This window comes from Dipodomys spectabilis, unplaced genomic scaffold, assembly GCF_019054845.1.
Source record: "Dipodomys spectabilis isolate Male_0828 unplaced genomic scaffold, ASM1905484v1 ptg000140l, whole genome shotgun sequence".
Taxonomy (NCBI): Eukaryota; Metazoa; Chordata; class Mammalia; order Rodentia; family Heteromyidae; genus Dipodomys; species Dipodomys spectabilis.
In genome coordinates, this window is record NW_024870817.1 from 23,775,665 (window position 1) to 23,797,012 (window position 21,348).

The 21,348-nt window shown below is 38.6% G+C and overlaps 1 protein-coding gene across 1 annotated transcript in view; it reads left to right on the plus strand.

Annotated features, from left to right (window-relative positions):
* Positions 1–5,275: 5,275 nt before the first annotated feature.
* The window catches only part of Wdr41 (WD repeat domain 41), a 45,245-nt gene continuing 29,172 nt past the window's right edge, over positions 5,276–21,348 (plus strand). Inside the window, exons 1-2 of the mRNA XM_042691056.1 lie at positions 5,276–5,526; positions 7,758–7,873. Coding sequence (XP_042546990.1) covers positions 5,476–5,526; positions 7,758–7,873 — 167 coding nt within the window. The 5' untranslated portion in view covers positions 5,276–5,475. The remainder of the gene's footprint in view (positions 5,527–7,757; positions 7,874–21,348) is intronic.

The window sequence follows — 21,348 nt, forward strand, 5'->3', positions numbered from 1 at the left end:
GATGAAAGTTCATTTATTTGGATATCATTGTCAAATTCTTCTAACATGTTTTACTGAAAAGACTATTTTCCCCCACTGATGACTGCCGTTACACCTTTGTGCAGCATCCAGTCTGTTCCTACCTGAGCACTCTGTTCTGTTGCATTAATTTATTCTCTTTTCATTGGAGTAAAAAAGTAATATTTATAACCATTGTGTCTACATGTAAGTATACAATTCAATGGCACTAAATACATAATGCTGTATGTCCATCACCATCATCTACATAGGAAACCTTTTCAGAAGTCTCAGTATAAACCCTGTAGTCATAAATAAGAATTCTCCAACCAATCCCTAGCTCCTCTACTCTACTTTCTGTCCCTATGACTTATTCTAAGAATTTCATGTAAGCTAATCCTACAATGGTTGTCCTTCTGAGTATGGCTTATTTCAGCTAGCACAATATTTTCAAAGTCATCCATGTTGTAGTATAGATGAAGGTTTCATGTTTTATGCTAAATATATTCAATTAAATGAATATGCCACATTTTATTTATCCATTCATCTGTTGACTTGGGCTGTTTTTATTTTTGGCTATAGTAAATAATACTGCTGCCAGAATTGGTGCACAAATATCTGTGAGCCTGTTTTCGTGTCTTTTGGATATAGATAGATAGATAGATATGTATAATTTGTATGTATATATATGTATGTATATGTGTATTTCCTGGGTTATATTTTCTCTTTGTGTGTATGTGTGTTATTGGGGCTTGAACTCAGGGTCTTGTACCTGCTAAGTAGGTTCTCTACAACTTGACCCATGCCTCAAACCAGTTTTTAGTTTTAAGGTACTTTTGGATAATATCTTGTGCCAGGATCAGACCCAGGATCTTTTATCTGTGGTCTCCCACATAACTGAGATTGCAGGTACATACTACAACACTCAGTTCACTTGCTGAGATGAGGGTCTTGCTAAATTTTTGTTTGGGCCTTAAACCATGGTCCTCTTCATCTCTGCTACTAAGTAGCAAACATGAGCTACTGTGATGGACCTATATTTAACTTCTTAAAGAACTGTAAACTGTTTTTTGTAGTGGCTATTCCATTTTTTTATGTATTGACTAGCAGTGCACAATGATTCTAATTTTTCACATCCCCACCATCACTTACTTTCTAATTTTAAAAATTCATAGTCATTAGATATACAATATACTGGGATATGATTAATTATACAGGATTCTAGATACTCACACACAGTTAGATCAAAAGAGGATACCTTCAAGAGAGAAACACAAAGAAGCAAATTTGTATCTCTATATAATTATATCTGTATCTATGTAGATATCAAAAGGAATTCTAATACATGGGAACAAGAGATCTCTCTTTCAAAAAAAATTTAGTTTTTGATGATTCTGTCTTCTTTATGTATGGGATATTCATGTGTATATCTTCTGGAGCATGGTGGGGAAGTTACAGAACTTGAGGCAAAAAGGGTAAAAAAATAACAGCAGTGGAAGCTCACTGGACAGTGATGAAAGTGAATTATACAACTTGTAGGTGGAGATGGTAGGGAAGGACTAGCAGAGAGTGAAGGAATGGAAGACACTGTATGAAAGGAAATGCACTGATTACCTAACTAATGTAATGGTGATCCCTCTGTACGTCACCTTTATAATGACAACAAAATAAATGTAAAAAACAAACTGTTAATAAATAGACCAATGTTTAAATTGAAAAAAATTCATAGTCATCCTTAGTGTGTATGAATTCCATTGTGGGTTTTGATTTGCATTTCTCTCATGACTCATGATAATTTTTTATGTGCTTATTGCCACTTGGAGAAATGTCTAGTTAAGTCCCTCTGTTAGAGGAAAAAGAGTTTAAATTTGAATGCAGGGCCTTGTAATACACTTGCTTGCTAAGCTGGTCCTTTACAACTTTAGCTATGTCTCTAGCCTGGGTTTTTGCTAGTTATTCTGGAAATAGAATTTCTCAAACTTCTGCCCTAGTTAGCTTAAACTGAGATACTCTGGATCTTAGATTGCTAAGTAGGTTGGATTATAGGCAAGAGCCTCTGGGGTCACGTAGATTGGAAGATAGATGTGTGCCACTGCACTCAACTTTTTATTGATGGGTGGGGTCTCATAAACTTTTTGCTGGGGCTGGCCTTGAACTGCAATCTTTTTATCTCAAACTCTTTAATAGGTAGGCCTGCGAGTGTGAGCCCCTGTATCTGGTTCATAGTTATTTCCTAAATGCCTGGCCCCCCAAAGGGAGAAAAAAGCAGGGTATTAAAAACACTGTTGCCTTGAGTTCCTTGGAAGTTCCTTCAGGAAATGAGGATTCAGATAATGGTGGTTAGCCTCTGTGCCAAACACATTTCTTCTAGAGGCCAAACACTTTGAAGTAGACTCCAGAGTTCCAAAATGGTTGCTTCAGTTTCTCCAAATATAACTGTTTCTTAGGTGAAGAGATGAATTTATAGTGCTTTTTCTTCTCCAAATTCTAGTGTCGTCTTCTACAAAGGTCCTCTCTGTGCTAAGAGGAAGCTTTCATCACTGGGCCAGTGTTTTAAACAGAACACTAGGGTTTGAGCTTTGTGACAAATCTGAGACTGTGGATAATCAGGATAAAATTTAGGCTATCTGGGAAACTGTTACCTCATTGACAGTAGTCCTTCCAGAACTGAAATCCTGGTGCTCCTGGCTTTCATTTCATTAAAGCCAAGCCTTCCTTTTCCAGGAACTAGGCTATATTTTGTCTGTTTTCAACTGCACAAAAACTGCAATTTGGGTTAGCACCTAGAAGCTAACCTTGAGAGTGTTCCTTTGCCAAGTACACTCAGCTGGGAATGTGGCTTAGTGGAGGAGTATTTGTCTAACCCTGGGTTTGATTCCTCAGTACCACAAAGGGGTATTGTGGCTCAAGTGGTAAGAGTGCTAACCTTGAGCAAAAGAAGCTCAGGGACAGTTCATAGGCCCTGAATTCAAGCTCCAGACCTGGCAAAAAAATAAATCCAAAGATGAATCACAGGAAGCTTGTGCTGCTGCCCAATACTAACATACCTGAAAGTAAAATGCTTAGCCCTGTCTTATAATTGTCCAGGGTCCTCTCTTGTCTCCCAGAGAACAGCAACTTTATGGGATTCCTTTTTGCATCTCTAGTATACCTGTTTGCAACACATATTGAATCAATGCATTTGATGGGATATTTACACAGATTCCCAACTGGAATTTGCTGTTAGGAGCCTCATATGAACTTAACATGTATATACATTTGTTAGGAACTGTTACAAATACATTAAAATAAGTAGATCAGTGATTTCTCAAATCTTTATAGTCTTCTGAATTGCACAATAAACTTTCTCCAACCCCTGACTCCTGTTCTCCAACCACAGATATTGTTTCTGTAAGTCAGAGGTGGAAGCCAGGGACCAATAGTTTTCAAAAATCTACCCAGGTAGTTTTGATATACAGCCAAGTTATAGAAAGTAAGTTTAGTAACTGAAGTATTTGGCTGGTGCTGCTCAATGGTACAGCAGTTGCCAATCATGCATAAGGCTCTGGGTTCTACCTCCACCACTGCAGTCAATTTAATGGCTAAAGCCTGTAACCTTAGCTACTCAGGAGGATGACATTTGAGGATTTGGGGTTGAAGCTAGCCCAGGCAGGAAAGCCTGTAAGACTCTTAGCTCCAATTAACCACCTAAAAATCAGGAGCTGTGGCTCAAGTGGCAGAGTGAGAGCACTCAGAGTTAAAATGCTCAGGAACAGTGCCCAGGCCCCGAGTTCAAGCCCCCCAAGACTGACACACACACAAAGAATAAAATAAGAAAGTATGTGAAGGGGTTCCAGTTTTTAGACAATATAGCATATAGTCAAGAACTAGTTTTGCTTGGAGATTGGGTTCCAATTCCACTGTAGTCCCCTCCTGGCTGTTATCTTTAGACAAATTATTGCATGTTTCAAAGCTTCCATTTCTTAAAAAATTTATTTTATTTTTAATATATATTTTATTGTAAAGATACTGTACAGAGGGGTTACAGTTACATGAGTAAGGTAATGAGTACATTTCCAGTAGAGCACTGTTACCCTCTCCTTTGTTTTTCCCCTACCATCCCTTCCCTCAGCACCTCCCCAACTCCTTCCCCTCCCCAAGTTGTAAAGTTCGTTTTCAACATAGTGTCTTGTACATCATTTTTACAATAGGTCAACCTGTATCCTCGTTCCAGAATTTTATTTCCCTTCCCCTCCCCAAATTAGATAAATGTATATACAAGATGCAGGGCACCAACATCAAATACAGTGACAACAGGGGTTTTGGGGGGGGGTAGAACATACAAAAGAAACAAAAAACGGAAACAACAGTAAGAAAGATAAAACCTCTTGTGTCCCTATCTTGGGGTTCATTTTGCTTAGCATCATCTTATCTGGTCATATGTTCATAGTTTTTTTTACCCTTTCTGCTTGTCCTAGACATATACTAGTTATTGCAAATAAGGGAAACCATGGGACCTGTGTTTCTTTGGGCCTGGCTTACTTCACTTAATATAATTTTTTCCAAGTCTTTCCATTTCCTAACAAATGGGGCAATGCCATTCTTTCTGATGGAGGCATAGAATTCCATTGTGTATATATACCACATTTTCTTGGTCCATTCATCTACTGAGGGGCATCTGGGTTGGTTCTATATCTTAGCTATGGTAAATAATGCTACAAAAAACATAGTTGTGATGGTTGCTTTAGTGTGATCTTGTTTGTAAACATTTGGGTAAATGCCCAAAAGTGGGATTGCTGGGTCATAGGGGAGCTCTATGTGGAGTCTTTTGAGGAACCTCCACACTGCTTTCCAAAGAGGTTGAACAAGTTTACACTCCCACCAACAATGCAGTAGGGTCCCCTTGTGTCCACATCCCCTCCAGCATCTGTAAAAAATATTGATTATTAAATAGTTGTACAAATAATCCCATGTGTCAGGTTAAGGGTACAAGGCATCTTGATCAATGTCACCCTTTCATCATCCCCCCCAAAGGAGAGCTTCGGTTTATTTACCTGTAAAATGGAACCTGTAAGATTCTTGGCAAAACAGTGTGAGCTAAAATAAATGCTGGTGAACACTCGTGCTAATAGATTCGGCCGGATGCACACGTCCCCGGCGGCCGCCTTCTCCAGCCAGCTGCCAGCGCGGGGGCCGACTGCAGCGGCTGCGCCGCGCACATCCACCAGGGGCCGCTCGGCCGCCCGAGCTCCCCGCCGCCGAGGACGGCGCCCGCGCCTGCTCACTGGGAGCGCGCGCCGCCGCCTCTCCGCAGCCCCGCCTTCGGCGCCGGGTCCCCAAACTAAGTCTCCGTGGGGGTCGGATGCCTGGTGCTTTGGGAGGAAAACTCCTCCACTTTTGCGAGTCTGGGGCAGCAAACATCAGCGTCTTCACTGCGCTTCAGCCCCGGTAGTTTGTGGCTGACTGGCCCTGACCCGGCGAGACCCCGCGGCTGCCCGGATGTTGCGATGGCTGATCGGGGGAGGCCGCGAACCTCAGGGCCTGGCCGAGGTAGGCCCGCGCGGGCTGGGTCCGCGTCTGCAGAGCTGCGCGCGCGCGAACGACAGGGTGCGCGCCCAGCTGTCCGTCCTGCCGCAGCCGGAGGCGGGGTCTGCGCGCGAGCACGCGCGTCGCGGCCCTGGGGCGGTAGCGTGGGGCCTCACTGAGGGGCTTGTCGAGCCACGAGCCTTCTGGCTGCTGGAACCTGTGCTCGCTCTCTCTCCCGCTCTCCACTCCCTCCCCCTCCCCCCCGCTGTGTGTGTGTGTGTGTGTGTGTGTGTGTGTGTGTGTGTGTGTGTGTGTGTGTGTGTGTGTGTGTGTGTGTGTGTAGCGGGTGGTGGGGGGGCTTGAACTCAGGGCCTGGGCGCTGTAGCTCCACCTTCGGCTTTTATTGGAGATCAGTCTCATGGACTTCCCTGCCCGGGCTGCCTTTGAACCACGATCCTCAGATCTCAGCCCCTGAGTAGCTAGGGTTACAGCTGGGAACCTCCCAGCCTCCGGCCCAGCCCATCCACTTTTAATTTGAAAAAGTGGCTGACTTACACTGAAAGTGAACAAGGAAGAAGTGACCACCGCTCTCCATCTTTGGTTTATTAGAATTGGTGTCACTTCCCAATATCATCTTCCCAACATCATTCTGGTGACTTTCCAACAACCAAGAAAAAGAATATAATACTTGTGTCAAAGTCAAGAGGCTTTTCTGTTTAACTGCTGTGTTTGATTCCATAATTGCACCTTCTTCATGAATAATCGAATGGACGGTGTAGTGACATTTACATTTGGAATATGAATTTATTTCATATGCCACAGAAAAATGTGTATTTAGTTCCACTTCTCATAGAAAGTACTTATGCTGTTTAAAGTAAAAATAAGATTGTAAGTAGTCTGACTTCTCAGTTCTAACTTCCTCCTGACTTTGCAGTTGAGGTTTACTGCCTATTTAGAAAAACCTTCATTGCAGATGAAATTGTGAAAGGGACTGTAGCTCATTAAACAACAGTATGTGGTATATATTGGTAATTTGATACTAACTTGTATTTGGTTAATCATATGATTTGATTACTCAATTCTGCCATTTCTGGCAAGATTTTCCTCTGAGAGAGGCAGATAATCATGTTTTCAGGTTTTTCACTTTTTCTCATTTGAGACTCCGCTAGAGAGACAGGGCTAAACACAGAATTACTATTGTGGGAGGAATGTTTTCAGAAAACACGGATAGGTATTAACTTACACATTTTGTCATGTAAAATTGCTTCAGTTGTATAACTACCTTGAATTTGTACATTGTCAAAACCCGTATTTCCTGTCATTTATGCAATAACTTTGTATTCACCCTTCTAGTGTAAGTAGTAGTTCTGGTGATATGGGACCATGTTCTGGTGAAATGGTCAGGGCATTTATGTGAAGGACAGTGATTATGTGCTTCTGATTGGCATCTAGTGTGGAGAGACCCAGGGATACTGCTAAGTATCTTAAGGAATAGAGTAGCTTTCAATAAGAAGAAGTTATCGGGTCTAAAATGTCAGCAGTGTCAAGTCTGAGAAATGCTGGCTAGAGACTCAGGGCCTGGGCACTGCCCCTGCGCTCTTTTGCTTAAGGCTAGCACACTACCATTTGAACACAGCTCCACTCCCAGCATTTTTTATGCTTAATTGGAGATAAAAGAGTCACAAGGATTTTCCTGTCCTGTATGGCTTTGAACCTTGATCTTCAGCTCTCAGCCTTTGAGTAGGTAGGATCATAGGTGTGAATGTGCCCAGCAGCAACATTTTTTTATCAGTATTGTTATGCAGAGTTGAATTACAAGTCTGAAGGATTTTACTTCTTTATTCATTTAGCAAACATGTATTGAGTGCCTGCAGTGAACGGTGCTAGTCTGTATTTTATCCTTGGTCTGCATTTTGGTTTTCAACAAGTTTTTATTGAGGACTGATAATTTCTCAATTATCCTCAATCATTGAGCTGGATTATCCCATTAATTTTTGCCACTCACTGAGATATAATATAGATAAAATAAAATGCTTTTTACAAATTATTGTTACCTGGAAATAACTAAAATTTGTGGCATAAATTTGTGGTGGGAAAAATATAGAATGGCAGTTACTTAGTTGATATGAAAGCAACGATTGCTTTGCATTAGGATGGTAGTATCTTGTAGCTTTTAAAATTAAATGTTCTTAAGTAGATACCATGCAGTTACAAATAATGTTCTTTCTTTTTGTTCTTTTTTTTTCCATTGCAAGAAATCTGCTTTTCAGACCATAGGTGAGGAACAGTCCCAGAACCCCTATACTGAACTGCTTGTATTGAAAGGGCATCATGACATTGTGCGATTTCTGGTACAGTTAGATGACTACAGGTAAGAGACTCTGGTTATCTAGTTTACCACTGTGTAGAAAGAAATGTTAGGGATTTTATACTGAAACTAACTTTACAATTAACCTGTTTGCTAAGAATTTCAACTCTGTAATCATTAGTAACTGGAGAAACATAGTTAATTAAAAATGTACAAGTTGAAATTGACATGTATTTTCATAAAATTATATATTTAAAGAGACAGTCTTATTAGAAAAAGCAAACAACTTAAAATTTTGCATAGGAACTATAACTGTATATCAAGGGAGCCTGAATTTGAGAAGTAAGTATGGTAAATGTTTAACTATAAGGTACTTGTTAGGAATGTGCTATTTTTAGTGGAAGGTAAAGTGATGATTTTATTTTTGTTATTGATGAAACCCCTTTAAATGTGCATTATTCTGTACTTTCTTGGTAACATGTATGAAGTTCTTAATGTTTAAAATAAGTATGAAAGTGTATAACCCTAGAGCTGTATACTTAAGATTATCAATGACCTATCTAGAAGTGCTTTTAATTCAGTTACTTAAGTAATGGTGGAACTTCTTAACTTATACCTTACTTTCTTAGATTAAGCTTGATGAGAGGTCTCTTTTTAATTTACCATATATTCTTAGTGGTTGGCATAGTGCCTATATGCAAGTAGGTGTTAATAGATGGTTGTTATGTGAATGAACGATTCCCCAGCCTCTTAAGTACTTGTTACATCCTGTTCTGAATTCCAACCCCTTCTGTAGTTGAGACCAGTTCTTCCACTGTCATCTCTAAATTTCTCTTGTCATTGTTTTGTCTTGGTTTTGACTCCATGAGTGACTGCTGTGATTATTCCTCTTTTGTTGTCTACAGACCTTGCCTTCTCTCTGCCATTTTGTGTCTTTGGTGTTGTTTTTGTTTTGTTTTGCATGTGGACTGAAATTCGGACCACATGGAGTTAGGTCAGACCCACAGGTAAAGGATACATTCTCCACAGCATTCTCCTTGCCTTACACACTGTCCATATCTGTGTTCGAAGGCCACCATGTTTCTCATTAGCAGGCTACAGGTTCCCATTGCCCCCTCAAGCTTAAAAATTCACTGTAAAGACTCATCAAACACAGTAAAGCACTATACTTATGATGACACTGTATTATAAAGGGTAAAAACCAGAGATCAGCCAATAAAGAAATGTGTAGGGCAAGGTCTAGGCAAGCCCAAATGTGGAGTCCTCACATCCTTAGCACTGGTTGCCCTCCTGGCAATAGTGTGCATGACAGCAAGGAAATGCACTTGAGCTTTGGTGTCTAGAGTTTTGTTTTAGGGGCCTTGTTGTGCAGGCATGATTATGAATCACTGACTACATGATTTGAACTCAGTCTCAAATCCCCAAACAATCACTTTGGGAGAGTGGGAGGGCAGTGTGGCAATAGCACAAAGCTCAAGCCATCTGATCATCTTTTTAGCTTGGCCAAACTCCATTCTCAAACTGTTTAAGAACCTACAGTCATTCTGTTAGCATAAACTCAGGTGTGCTCCAAGGTACACGCTCTGAATGAGGAAGGCACTCCAATCATGTAGGAAATTCCAAGGTTCTAGAGGCTAAACCTAAAAGGAACCAGGTTAAAGGCCAACAAAGTAATTATGTGTGTCTGTGTGTGCATGTATATATATATATATATATATATACATATACATATATATACATATATATGTATATATATACATATACATATATATGTAGATATATACATACATATATATACATATATATGTATACATATATACATATATATATATATACCTCCCCTCCTCTAAAGTGTATGTGTGTGTGTGTGTGTGTGTGTGTGTGTGTGTGCCCCCTCACACATGTGCGTGTGCAAGCTGGTCTTGTGGCTTTAACTCAGGTCCTAGGCAGTCCTTGAGCTTTTTTGCTCAAGGCTAGTGCTCTACCACTTGAGCCACAGCTCTTCTTCTTGCTTTTTGGAGGATAACTGGAGATAAGAGTCTGCCTTTGAATAGTGATCATTGCATCTCAGCCTCCTGAGTAGCCAGGATGTGAGCCATCAGCTCACACAATTTTGTTTGATTTTTACTGGTGTGTCAATACTATTTTTCTGTTACAATATAAGCTCATCTAAATTACAGCATGTTAAACATATGGGCATTTATGATAATATTTGTTTCTGTTGTGTCCTTAAAATATATACTCGGTGTATTTATATAAATGATTAAAGGTACGATTTATATAAATTCCCAAGATTTATATGAGTGTTTCTAGATTAAAAAATCTAAATGATTTCTTAAAATCACTAATATGTAGTAGGTAGGCCTTATCTTAAAATCATCTTATTTAGGGGAGTTAAGTGATAAATATATGGTGTACTTTCAGGATCCTGTCTTTAAATTTTATGTAGATTCCATTTATCATGTTTATTTATCATTATTATTTATCATTCCATTTATTATGTTCATGCTACCTGTCCTCTTGGTTAGAACTGCGTAGAAGAATCAAAATACCAGCTTGTAGAGTTGTGGTCCTTGAATAAATGCTGACATTTGATTGCATTTCCCCAAAGTGGTGCTTATACTTCAGTGATTCAGAAATATTTTGTAAACAGCAAAAAACTTTATCTCAGTTACCTATTGCATTGCCAAGCATCCCTCTGAACTTAGTGGTTTAACACAAAACAACCACTATTTAGGTCATTATTCTGCAGGATGGCAGTTTGAGTTAGGCTCATCTGGGAGAGTCTTTACATCTTGTGCCAGGATCTAGTGCCATTTGGCAAAATTCTTTGAGTATCACCTGGCAGATTGGCTAGAGTTGGTTGGTTCCTAGTAGTGCAGCTGGGGTAACTGCCTTCTTCCTCTATGTGCTTCCCCTTCACATAGTGATTGAGCTATAATATTGGCAGAGGGCAAGTTTCAAAGTAAGACTTTTCCTGTCTACTTGTTGCTTGTTCAGTAGCCACAGAAATTCAGGAGCTGAGTCAAACTCACTGAGTAGATAAATAAATTCTGTACCTTTTGATGGATAAGCAATTATTCTGAGTATAGGGATGGAGAATATTGTGTGGCTATGTTGGCTATCTACTGTACTGAATTTAAGTGTCTAGATGAAAAAGCCTGCCCTTTGTCTTTTACAATACAGTGATGAATTGGCTTCATGAATCACATTTAGTCCATTACTCAAGTCAAAATTTACACCTAATTAAGTGCAGAATTTCTGAGTTGCATAACTTTAGAACTTTCAGTTTGAATTTTGCTTTAAAATTTAAATTCTGTAGCAAACCAGTAAAGACCAAAGGAGTCACTTTTTTATTTTTTGGGTCCGGTCGTGGGGCCTGAACTCTGGGCCTGGGTGCTGTCGCTCAGCTTTTCAGCTCAAGGCTAGCGCTCTACCACTTGAGCCACCGTGCCGCTTCCGGCTTTTTTTCTTTTTGCTTATGTGGTGCTGAGGAATCGAACCCAGGGCCTCATGCATGCAAGGCAAGCGCTCTATCACTGAGCCACCTTCCCAGCCCCAGTCACTTTTTTTTTAGTGTGTGTCAGCTTGAACTCAGGGCCTGGGTGCTGTCCCTGAGCTTTTTTGCTCAAGGCTAGCACTCTACCACTTTGAACTGCAGTGGCACTCCTGGTTTTCTGGTAGTTAATTGAATATAAGAGTCTCACAGACTTTCTTACCTGGGCTGGCTTTGAACCATGATCCTCAGAACTTATCCACCTGAGTAGCTAGGATTATAGACATAGGCCACCAGTGCCCAGCCAAGAGTCACTCTTGTAAATAAGATATAAACTATAGGAAAATCTGTGAACTATAGGAAAATCTCTAAATCATGACAAAAATCTATTATGTAGAGAATTAAAAGCTCAATATTTTCACTCTTAAACATTTTAATATGATAATTGTGCATATTGGTGGGATATTTTTATTTTTAATAGTTTGGAATTACTTTTACTATTGTATATATACATTATCAATGTATTGTTAAATTGCAGAAATACTTTTTATTTTTTTGTAGGCATTACATTCTGTTTTTTTTTTTTTTTTTTTGTCAGCGGTTGTAATCCAGGTTTCACGCTTCAGGTCTTTAGATAATATCATCTTATTGAAAATTTTGCAGAAGGATTTTCTTGTTTTCTTGGTAGCTCAGCTAAAATCAGTGAGTGGAAAATTTTCTCAGATTGGTTTTTGAAGATACCAAATAAATCCTGTATAACCTAACAGACAGCTGCCTTTTCTTTTCTTCTTTAGTATTTTCTGAACATGAAGTGAGGGTCATATTGATTGGGAGATCACTAAAGAAGGCTAAGCCGCAGCAAGGGCCTTCCAAAAATGGACTGTGCTAAAATTGCATGTAATACTCTAGCATTTGACACATTAAACAACCAAGTTGATAACACATTTTAAGAATAGATTTCTCTGTTGGTCATTTGACCATTCCTTGCTTCTCCAGGAAACAGACAAGGTTATGTAGGAAGGTGATCATGACTGGAAAAGAATCAGATGACCCATGAAGTACCAAATTCGAGAATGAAATGTGCTCTAGGTAGCTGGTGAAGCTGTGCATTTTCAAGACAGCAACAAAGCAGAATAGTTTGATAATCCACTAAGTACGAACAGTATGCTTCATCTTTAAGAAGATATTCTTAAACTAAGAATATTCTTCCTCTCACAGTAACATTCATGGTTCATTTCCTAACTCTTGGGCTCCTTGGGAAGCAGACACTAAAATAGAGTGAAGTGAGCAAAATTATTAGAAAGAAACGGTTAGTGGAAGGATGAGAGAAGAAAGCAATTTGAATGGGGAGATGGCTGAGACTCTGATCATGTGGGATAGAGTCTCTGTCAGCCCGATGAGGAATTGTGGTGGAAGACTTGGCTCTTAAGAGTTTTGCTGTAGGTGGGAATTAAACTGGGCTTTTGCTGAAGGTCATCCAAGGTGAACATGCTCCTGGCTTCTACCATCTTGGTTAATTCATAATGATGGGGAACCAACTGACTCCCAGTTAGTATGACTGAGTTAGTATGAATTAGAATGATCCCTGAAGTGGAGGCAGATAACTATGTTCTTTACTATCCAGCTAAGTGCCCTCTTGAAAAGGGGAGTCTGGAAGGCCTATCTTTATATCTACTATACTAGTATAGTATAGTATAGTACAGTATAGTATAGTTGGGTTACTCAGGAAGCTGAGATCTGAGGATCATGGTTCAAAGCCAGCCCAGGCAGAAAAGTCCATGAAACTCTTATCTCCAATAAACCACTCAGAAAAAACTGGAATTATGTGGTGGCTAGGATTACAGGTGTGAACCACCAGTGCTCAGCTTGGGTAGCTTTATAGGAAACTGTACATATGTATAACATTGGTCAATAGTTTTTTGCGGCCTGGAAAAGTTGTGGTTTTATGAGACATTAAGGTAATTATACTTAGAAAACGACATATGCAGAATCCTTTTTATAATAGATAATGGTAATTATTGCAGTGGACTGCAACATAACATGTATGTTTAAATCTATGTGTTCATAATGCTACTTAAAAAAGAAATCTTACTGGTTACCTTTGGAGAATGCTAGGGAGCTAGCTTACATTTGAATATCACAAATATGGTTATATTGAGATCAGTAGTAACTAATGAGATGAAATTTCTCTTTACAGAAGAACCCAAATTAGGAATTGGTGATTTTGTAAGCTCTAATATATAAAAGATGAAAATAATGTTTTCCTGTACTTATTGGCTGGGGCCCTGCAAGTTTGACAAAAGATGAACAGAGAAATACAAACAGGCACCCAGAGGAATGCTCAATGATGAGATAAGATCTTAAAAAGTCAGTTTGTTGACAAGTGCTAGGAAAAAGGCTTTTTGTTGCAAATGGAGAGAAGATAGAAGAAAAGAACTGCTTTTTGGTGGTTATTTTGGAAACAAAGTTTCTCTGACTTCTCTGCACTGGTTTGGTAGAGTGGGGAGAGCTAGTTAGTAAGGCTTGTTTGTGCCTTGTTTGTGCAGCCTTTCTCTCTGTGCCATCTCATCTCCAGTAATAAGTTGGTATTCTCCTTCCTGGTGTGGAAGAGGAGCGGAGAGCATCTTCACTGGGTGATTTATGATCTCTTTTCGGGTAGATGGGGAAGGTTAGACTGGTGTTTCTTTTTCTCTGTAATCTTCAGCTGAAAATAATTCTTACATTAGAATTAATTATGCTTAGCAATAAAGTTAGATAGCGATTATTGATAACTATTAACATCACACACAAAATAAGACTGCCAGAAAATACATTTCCTGTAAGTATACAAATGGCTTTATGTCATGATCTTAGCAAAAAGTCGGACTTGAATATGATTAAGTCTTGAGATCTATCAGTCTACTAGAAATACCGGGATAGAGACACATTTTACGTGCTAACACAGGAATGAGTAAGCAAAATGCAGACTCTTAAGATCTCTACTAGGCAGATAACTTTTGTTTTCAATAAATAAATTGCAAGGAAAAGTAGGAGAATCCATCAATAGATAAGAGAGACTTTATTGATATGTCAAGTAATTGCAATATATGGACCTTATTTGGATACCATTTCTAACTAAGGTAATTTAAATAAATAGGAGACAGGGAAATTTGATTACTGATGAAATTAGGAAGTAAATGTAAATTTATTCATGATTTAAAAGTCCTTATGGGTATTCTCTGCTGAAATGTTTATTGATAAAATATAGCGTATGATTTGCTTTAGAACGATCTTGGGAGAAGTTACGTGGGGTACAAATGAAACAGTTTTAGAGATGAGTTGATAGGTTTTGAAGAGTAGCATATGAGGGTTTTTATTTATTTTAATTTTATTATTCATTTTTCTTATACTGTCTTCGCTTGTATATATTTGTATATATATTTAAATTCACCTATATGAAATAAAATGTTTTCATTTTTCATTATGGTGAATTTAAATATATATACAAATATAAAATATATATTTTATATATTTATATAAATTTTATATAAATTTATATATATACAAATATAAAAACATTGTTGTTTTAATATAAAAAGTTTTAGGATTATTAATATTCTAAGAGTTAATGAAGAAACAACGCTTGCTTGCTTGCTTGCTTACTTGCTTGCTTGCTTCCTTCCTTCCTTCCTTCCTTCCTTCCCTTCGTTCCTTCCCTTCGTTCCTTCCTTCGTTCCTTCCTTCCTTCGTTCCTTCCTTCCTTCCTTCTTTCTTTCTTTCTGTCTGTCTGTCTGTCCTGGGACTTAAACTCAGGGCCTGACCCTGAGCTGCTTTTGTTCAAGGCTAGTACTCTACCACTTGAGCCACAGCACCACTTCCAGCCTTTTTTGAGAAGTTTATTGGCAATAAGAATCTTACAGATTTTCCTGCCTGGGTTGGTTTCGAATCATGATCCTCAGATCTCAGCCTTCTGAGTAGCTAGGATTGCAGGCATGAACCACCTGCAGACAGACATTTCTTTTTAAGAGTAGAACTGGTGGAGACTCAATGCAAGGATCACATGTACGTCTATGACTTATCAGTTTAAAGTAATAACTGAAAAAGTATTAACTGATGAAAATTAGATTTAAAGGAAATGACCTTGGTTTATAAACACAGCAAGTTTCCTTATATTTCATCTGAATTAGGTAGACTTACCAAATCACTGGTACAGCTGGACAGTTGGAAGCCTCCCACTCAGATGTAGGCTTTCCTTAAAAATAAGAGCAGACAAGAATGTTTCCTATTCACAGACAAACTCACAGGTTGGGAGCTGAGGGGCTAGAAGAGATAGAAGAAGCAGAGAGGAATATGTTCAATTCATTTTCTCATTATATGAGGCAAGGAGGGTCAGGGATGTTTCTACAGTGGCAGAAGTTCTCCCATTGGGGAATGGAGACTACTCTCTCAGTAGTAGTTGTTGTTGTTATTCTAATATGATGAGTTTGATATGTTCTTTGGACTTCTGTTTGTGATTTGAGAGAGAAGAGAGTTTACCGAAGATTTTGCCTTTGTAATATTTCCTTCTTCATTCTGTTTGTGAACAAAAGTGGACCGTATAATTTTAGGTATTAGTTCTCCCTTCCCCTCCTTCTCTTTATCCCTCTCCCCTTTTTAACCCCCTCTTTATCCCTTTAGTGAAGTGAACATGAGTGTGTGTCTTTACCATAAGGACTTTGCGGGGGGGGGGGGGGGGGGGGAGGGCTGTACTGGTGTATGAACTTGTAGAATTTCTGTTAATATGGTGGAATTCTAGGTTTAAACTTTGTTAAACTTACTTTTGTAACAATATATTATAGTCATAATGTTAAAAGTAAAGATTGAAATTTCATTAATGCCATTAATTCTGTTTCACAGAGCCCTGTAACATTTAAATGTTTGTTATTTTATTCATTTAACATTTATCTAGCACTTTAAACCTACCAGAGATAATCAAAGATTTATTAGACTATTATAAAAGATCAATAAATATGGTAAGTACTATGTTTTATTGATTTTTCTTTGTGTTAGCATCTCTAAAATTTTGAAAATCATAATTGATGGTGTCTTTTAGTTATAATTGGCTGCATTTTTCCTTTATGATACATAACATGAGAGTGTTTTACAACTGATGATGCCTTAGATTTGTTGAGATATATTACCTTTCTAAATGATCATTCAATATTGAGATTTCAAGGCAGGATACACATGCTATTCATCTAGGCCTTTCCCTAACCCTAGCGTGGAATATCACTAATTAATGCCATACTAACCAGCAAAGAAATATTTCTCTCACCGTCTTACACTAAGGCTTAATTCTTTGAATTCTATTAATGGAGAATGTTTATAAAAAGTATGTTAAATGTTATGGCAATATTGTCACCATTTTTTCTTTCATGGAATAGGTTAAGTCTTACTGACATTTTGACTATTCCTTTTTAATCGTCATTACTTCTATTACTGTTATTAGGGATTCCTTCTTTTTTTTTCTTTTCTTTCTTTCCTTCTTTCTTTCTTTCTTTCTTTCTTTCTTTCTTTCTTGTCTTGGGACTTGAACAGTAATACATGGGCACTGTGCCTGAGCTTCTTTTGCTCAAGGCTAGCCCTCTACCACTTGAGCCACAGTGCCACTTCTGGCTCTTTCTGTTTGTGTGGTATTGAGGAATTGAACCCAGGGCTTTATGCATGCTGGGCAAGCACTCTACCACCAAGCCACATTCCAAGCCCCTTGAGTTATATTTTTAATTCTGACTTGAAGATGGAGAAGGTCCCTGACTGATTAGGATTACAATTTTAAATAAGCTGTGCTAATTTGTTTAATAAGCTGATCTGGCTAGTTTTTGGTTAGCCTTTGTAATAGGATATATAATTGTAATCTAGGAATTACCTCCTAATTTTTGTTACTTATGAGTTGCCTTTATGTAACACAGACACACTGGTTTGAATTTTTTTTTCTTTTTATCTGAACTAGGAATTGAACTCAGGACCTTATCTTAATAGGAAAGTATTCTACCATTTGAACCATTCCTTAGTCTACTGGTTTGCATTTAAAACTTCATGTTCTCTCTTTAGAGATGGTAAAAATAAATATTGGCATGCCAAAATATAAAAGAATGTGTGTGTGTGTGTGTGTGTGTGTGTGTGTGTGTATGAACTGAAAAGCTGAATAAGCTACCACCTTAGGTAATTGACCTCTGAGCAATAAAAAATTGGCTGTGATTTCATGCATTACCATTGAGCATTGTTGAGATTTAACTTTTGTTCACTACTTATTGCATTCGTTTGAGGTGAAATGCTGTGTGTCTCATTTTTAAACTCTCAACAGTTCAGTCATCTCTAATTGTGAACTCATCTCTCATTGTGAAAATCAAACATGATAAAACAGTAATGAGAAGTTAAAAAACAGGGTTAGAAAAAGTATTTTAAACCTGCAGTCTTCTAAATGGGAGAAAAGCAATTATAAGAGTTTGAAGAATCAATAGAGATTGACGTTTGATACCAATGAAAACTTAAGACCTTGAGTTCTCTACCCTCCCTGCCATTACTATTCAAATAGAAAAAGAAATCAATAGGTCTAGAAATGTAAGTTACTCAAGATTTGCTTGTAGCCAGTTTTGATGCTCAAGACATTGTCTAGTATTCAGCTTCAGAAAATGTATGTATTTCAGCAATTGAAAGTATACATTTAAAACTATCATTTTCTTTTTACTATACAGATTTGTGTGTGTCTATGTGTATGTGAGCATTGTGCAGCAGCAGTCTAAGGGCATGAACTCAGGGCCTTCTTGCTGTCCCTAAGCTTTTTTGCTCAAGGCTATTGTACTACCACTTGAGTCACAGCTCTGCTTTCAGCTTTTTGGTAGTTAATTTGAGATAATAATTCCACAGAAGCTTAGGCCTGTAATTCCTAGCCATTCAACAAGCTGAGATCTGAGGATCATGGTTCAAAGCCAGCCTTGGCAGGAAAGTCCCTGAGATTCTTTTTTTCCCCAATAAACTACTCAGAAAACACTGGAAGTGGCACTGTGAATCAAGTGGTAGAGTGCTACACTTGAGCAAAAAGAGCTCAGGGAAAGTGCCCAGGGTGCAAAGTTCAAGCCCCAGGACTGGCAACAAAAAACATACAAAAAAGAATATTACAACCAGGAGCCGGTGGCTCATGCCTGTAATCCTAGCTACTCGAGAGTCTGAGATCTGAGGATCGCGGTTCACAGCCAGCTGGGCAAAAAAGTCCTTGAGATTCATATCTCCAATTAACCACCTGGGAACCGGAAGTGGCGCTGTGGCTCAAGTGATGGAGCGCTCACTTTGAGCTGAAGAGCTGAGGGACAGCGCCCAGGCCCAGAGTTCAAGCCCCACGACCAAATAAATAAATAACTAAATAAAAAAATTACAGCGATTCCTGGTGGGGCTGCCTTTGAGCCATGATCCTCAGAGCTCAACCTCAAAGTAGCTATGATTATAGGCATGAGCCATTGATGCCAGAAATATCAACATTTTTTATCTCTCTTTTTTTTTTTTTTTGGGTCAGTTGTGGGGTGTGAACTCAGCCTGGGCGCTGTCCCTCAGCCTCTTTATGCTCAAGGCTAGCGCTCTACCATTTGAGCCACGGTGCCACTTCCAGTTTTTGAGTGGTTAATTGGAAGTAAGAGTCTTATGGAGACTTTCTAATGCGTAGGCTGGCATTGAACTGCCATCCTCAATCTTAGCCTCCTGAGTAGCTAGGATTACAGGTGTAAGTCACTAGGGGCCAGCTATCTCTTCTATTTTAAAATTAACTTTTTATGTTGTTTCTAGCTACTTAACTAAGTTTTGTTTTTTTTTTTTTCTTTTTCCTATCAGTTGTGGGGCACTGCCCCGGATCCCTGAGCCCTTTTGCTCAAAGCTAGCGCTCTACCACTTTGAGCTACAGTGCCACTTCTCATTTTCTGGTGATTAACTGGAGATAAGAATCTCATGGGGGGGTAGTTGTGGAGGTGGGAGGGAAGGGATGGTTGGGGGCAAACAAAGGAGGAGGCAACAAAGCTCAATAGGAAATGGACTCATTACCTTGCTCATGTAACTGTAACCCCTCTGTACAGCATTTTTACAATAAAAAAAAGTACAAAAAAAAATCTCATGGCCTATCCTGCCTTGGCTGGCTTTCAAAAGCAATCCTCAGATTTCAGCCTCCCGAGTATGTAGGATTACAGGTGTGAGCCACTGGCACCCAGTTTAGTTAAGAATTTTTAAAGGTTCTTACCATTAGAAAGTGAAGTGGGGCCACACTTAAAATTGCCAGTCTTTATCTGACTATATTTGAGCATTTACATTTCCTGGGTAATTTTGTAGCTCTGACAGTAGGCGGTCTAATCATAGAGTTTTGAAATGAAAACTGAGCATGGGACCTATCTGAACCTGTGAAGACACAGGGGACTTTGAAACTGAAGATTAAAAATTTCAACCTCTGTTTGGAGGGTTAAGGCAGGTGTTACTTGACTGAAGGCCATGAGAGTTTGTGTTTCATTCATGTAGGAGTAAAATCCATGAGACTGGAAGCTTTCATGGGAACAAAGTGATTTCTATGTCCAAGTGTTTCAGTTTTCTATGTTTTCCCAGCAATACATGGTCAAAAATATTAAGTTAAGACATCCCAGCCTATCTCAGATCTTGTAAAACCCAGTCTTTTGGGGAAACAACATAAATTTTTTAAATACCATAGCTTTGCGTGGAATGTCAGTTATTAATGATTGTTAACTATCAGGAGCCAGTTATGTGCAATCCATAGCTGGCTATCTAGAAAGCCACTTCTTTTTCTTTTATTTGAAAATTTCCCTTTCATTTGAATAGATGAAAGTGATAATAGAATAACAAGTTTTAATGAATTCTCAATCACTAAAATTCATTTACTAAGTTGTGTACTACATTATTAATAACCAGTTATTTGACATGCTTACAATTTGATTATTTCACACCACTGTGTTGGAATAATCCTATTTGACAAATTATTTTCTTGACAGTATTTATGTGAAGGATACTTTTACTCTACAGAATGTAGAATTTGTTCCTGTATGTACAGAGAAGAGGAGAGATAAACTAGAGCAAATTTGATTACAGCTCTTTTATTATGCCATGAAACAAACTTCCATTTACCTTTTTGTGTTTCAAGCAAAACTACCACCAACAAAACTACAAACCTTCCATACCATGAATACAACATATACATGGATAGACTAAGTAGCCAAGATGAGTAAAGGAGAGACGTCTTGATTAGTGTTAAAATTAATTTAGTGTTAAAATACATATTGTGAAAAAGTAATAGAGGGCTGGGAAGGTGGCTCAGTGGTTAAAGCGCTTGCCTTGCATGCCTGAGGCCCTGGGTTCGATTCCTCAGCACCACATAAGCAAAAAGAAAAAAGCCAGAAGTGGCGCTGTGGCTCAAGTGGTAGAGCGCTAGCCTTGAGCTGAAGAGCTGAGGGACAGCGCCCAGGCCCAGAGTTCAGGCCCCATGACCGGACGCAAAAAAAAAAAAAAAAAGAAAAAGAAAAAGTAATAGAAAGAATGGAACTAAGGATATGATTCTATTCCAGAGAATTTCTGGACTGTCATTTCTATCAGTGAAGCTACTTCTCAACTTTTATTTTATTAAATATGTTAGGCATCTCTTAAAATCTTAATTTTAATACAAGGAAGAACTTTGAAGGCCATCTGTGTACATCCCCTTTTTTGATGGGGGAGAGTGTGTGTGTGTGTGTGTGTGTGTGTGTGTGTGTGTGTGTTCTAGGGCTTAAATTGGGGGCCTGGGTGCTATCCTTGAGCTTTTTTTGTTCAAGACTAGCCATCTACCACTTGAGCCACCACTCCACTTCTGGCTTCTGGTGATTAATTGGAGATAAGAGTCTCATGGACTTTCCTGCCTGGGCTGGTTTTCAAACTTGATCTTCAGTTTTGGCCACCTGAGTAGTTAGGATTACAGGATTGTGCTACCAGTACCTGGCTTAGCCCTCATTTTTATATTTCTGCTAGGTTATTCTTTGTAAATCTGTAAGTGTATTCTTTATCTTTG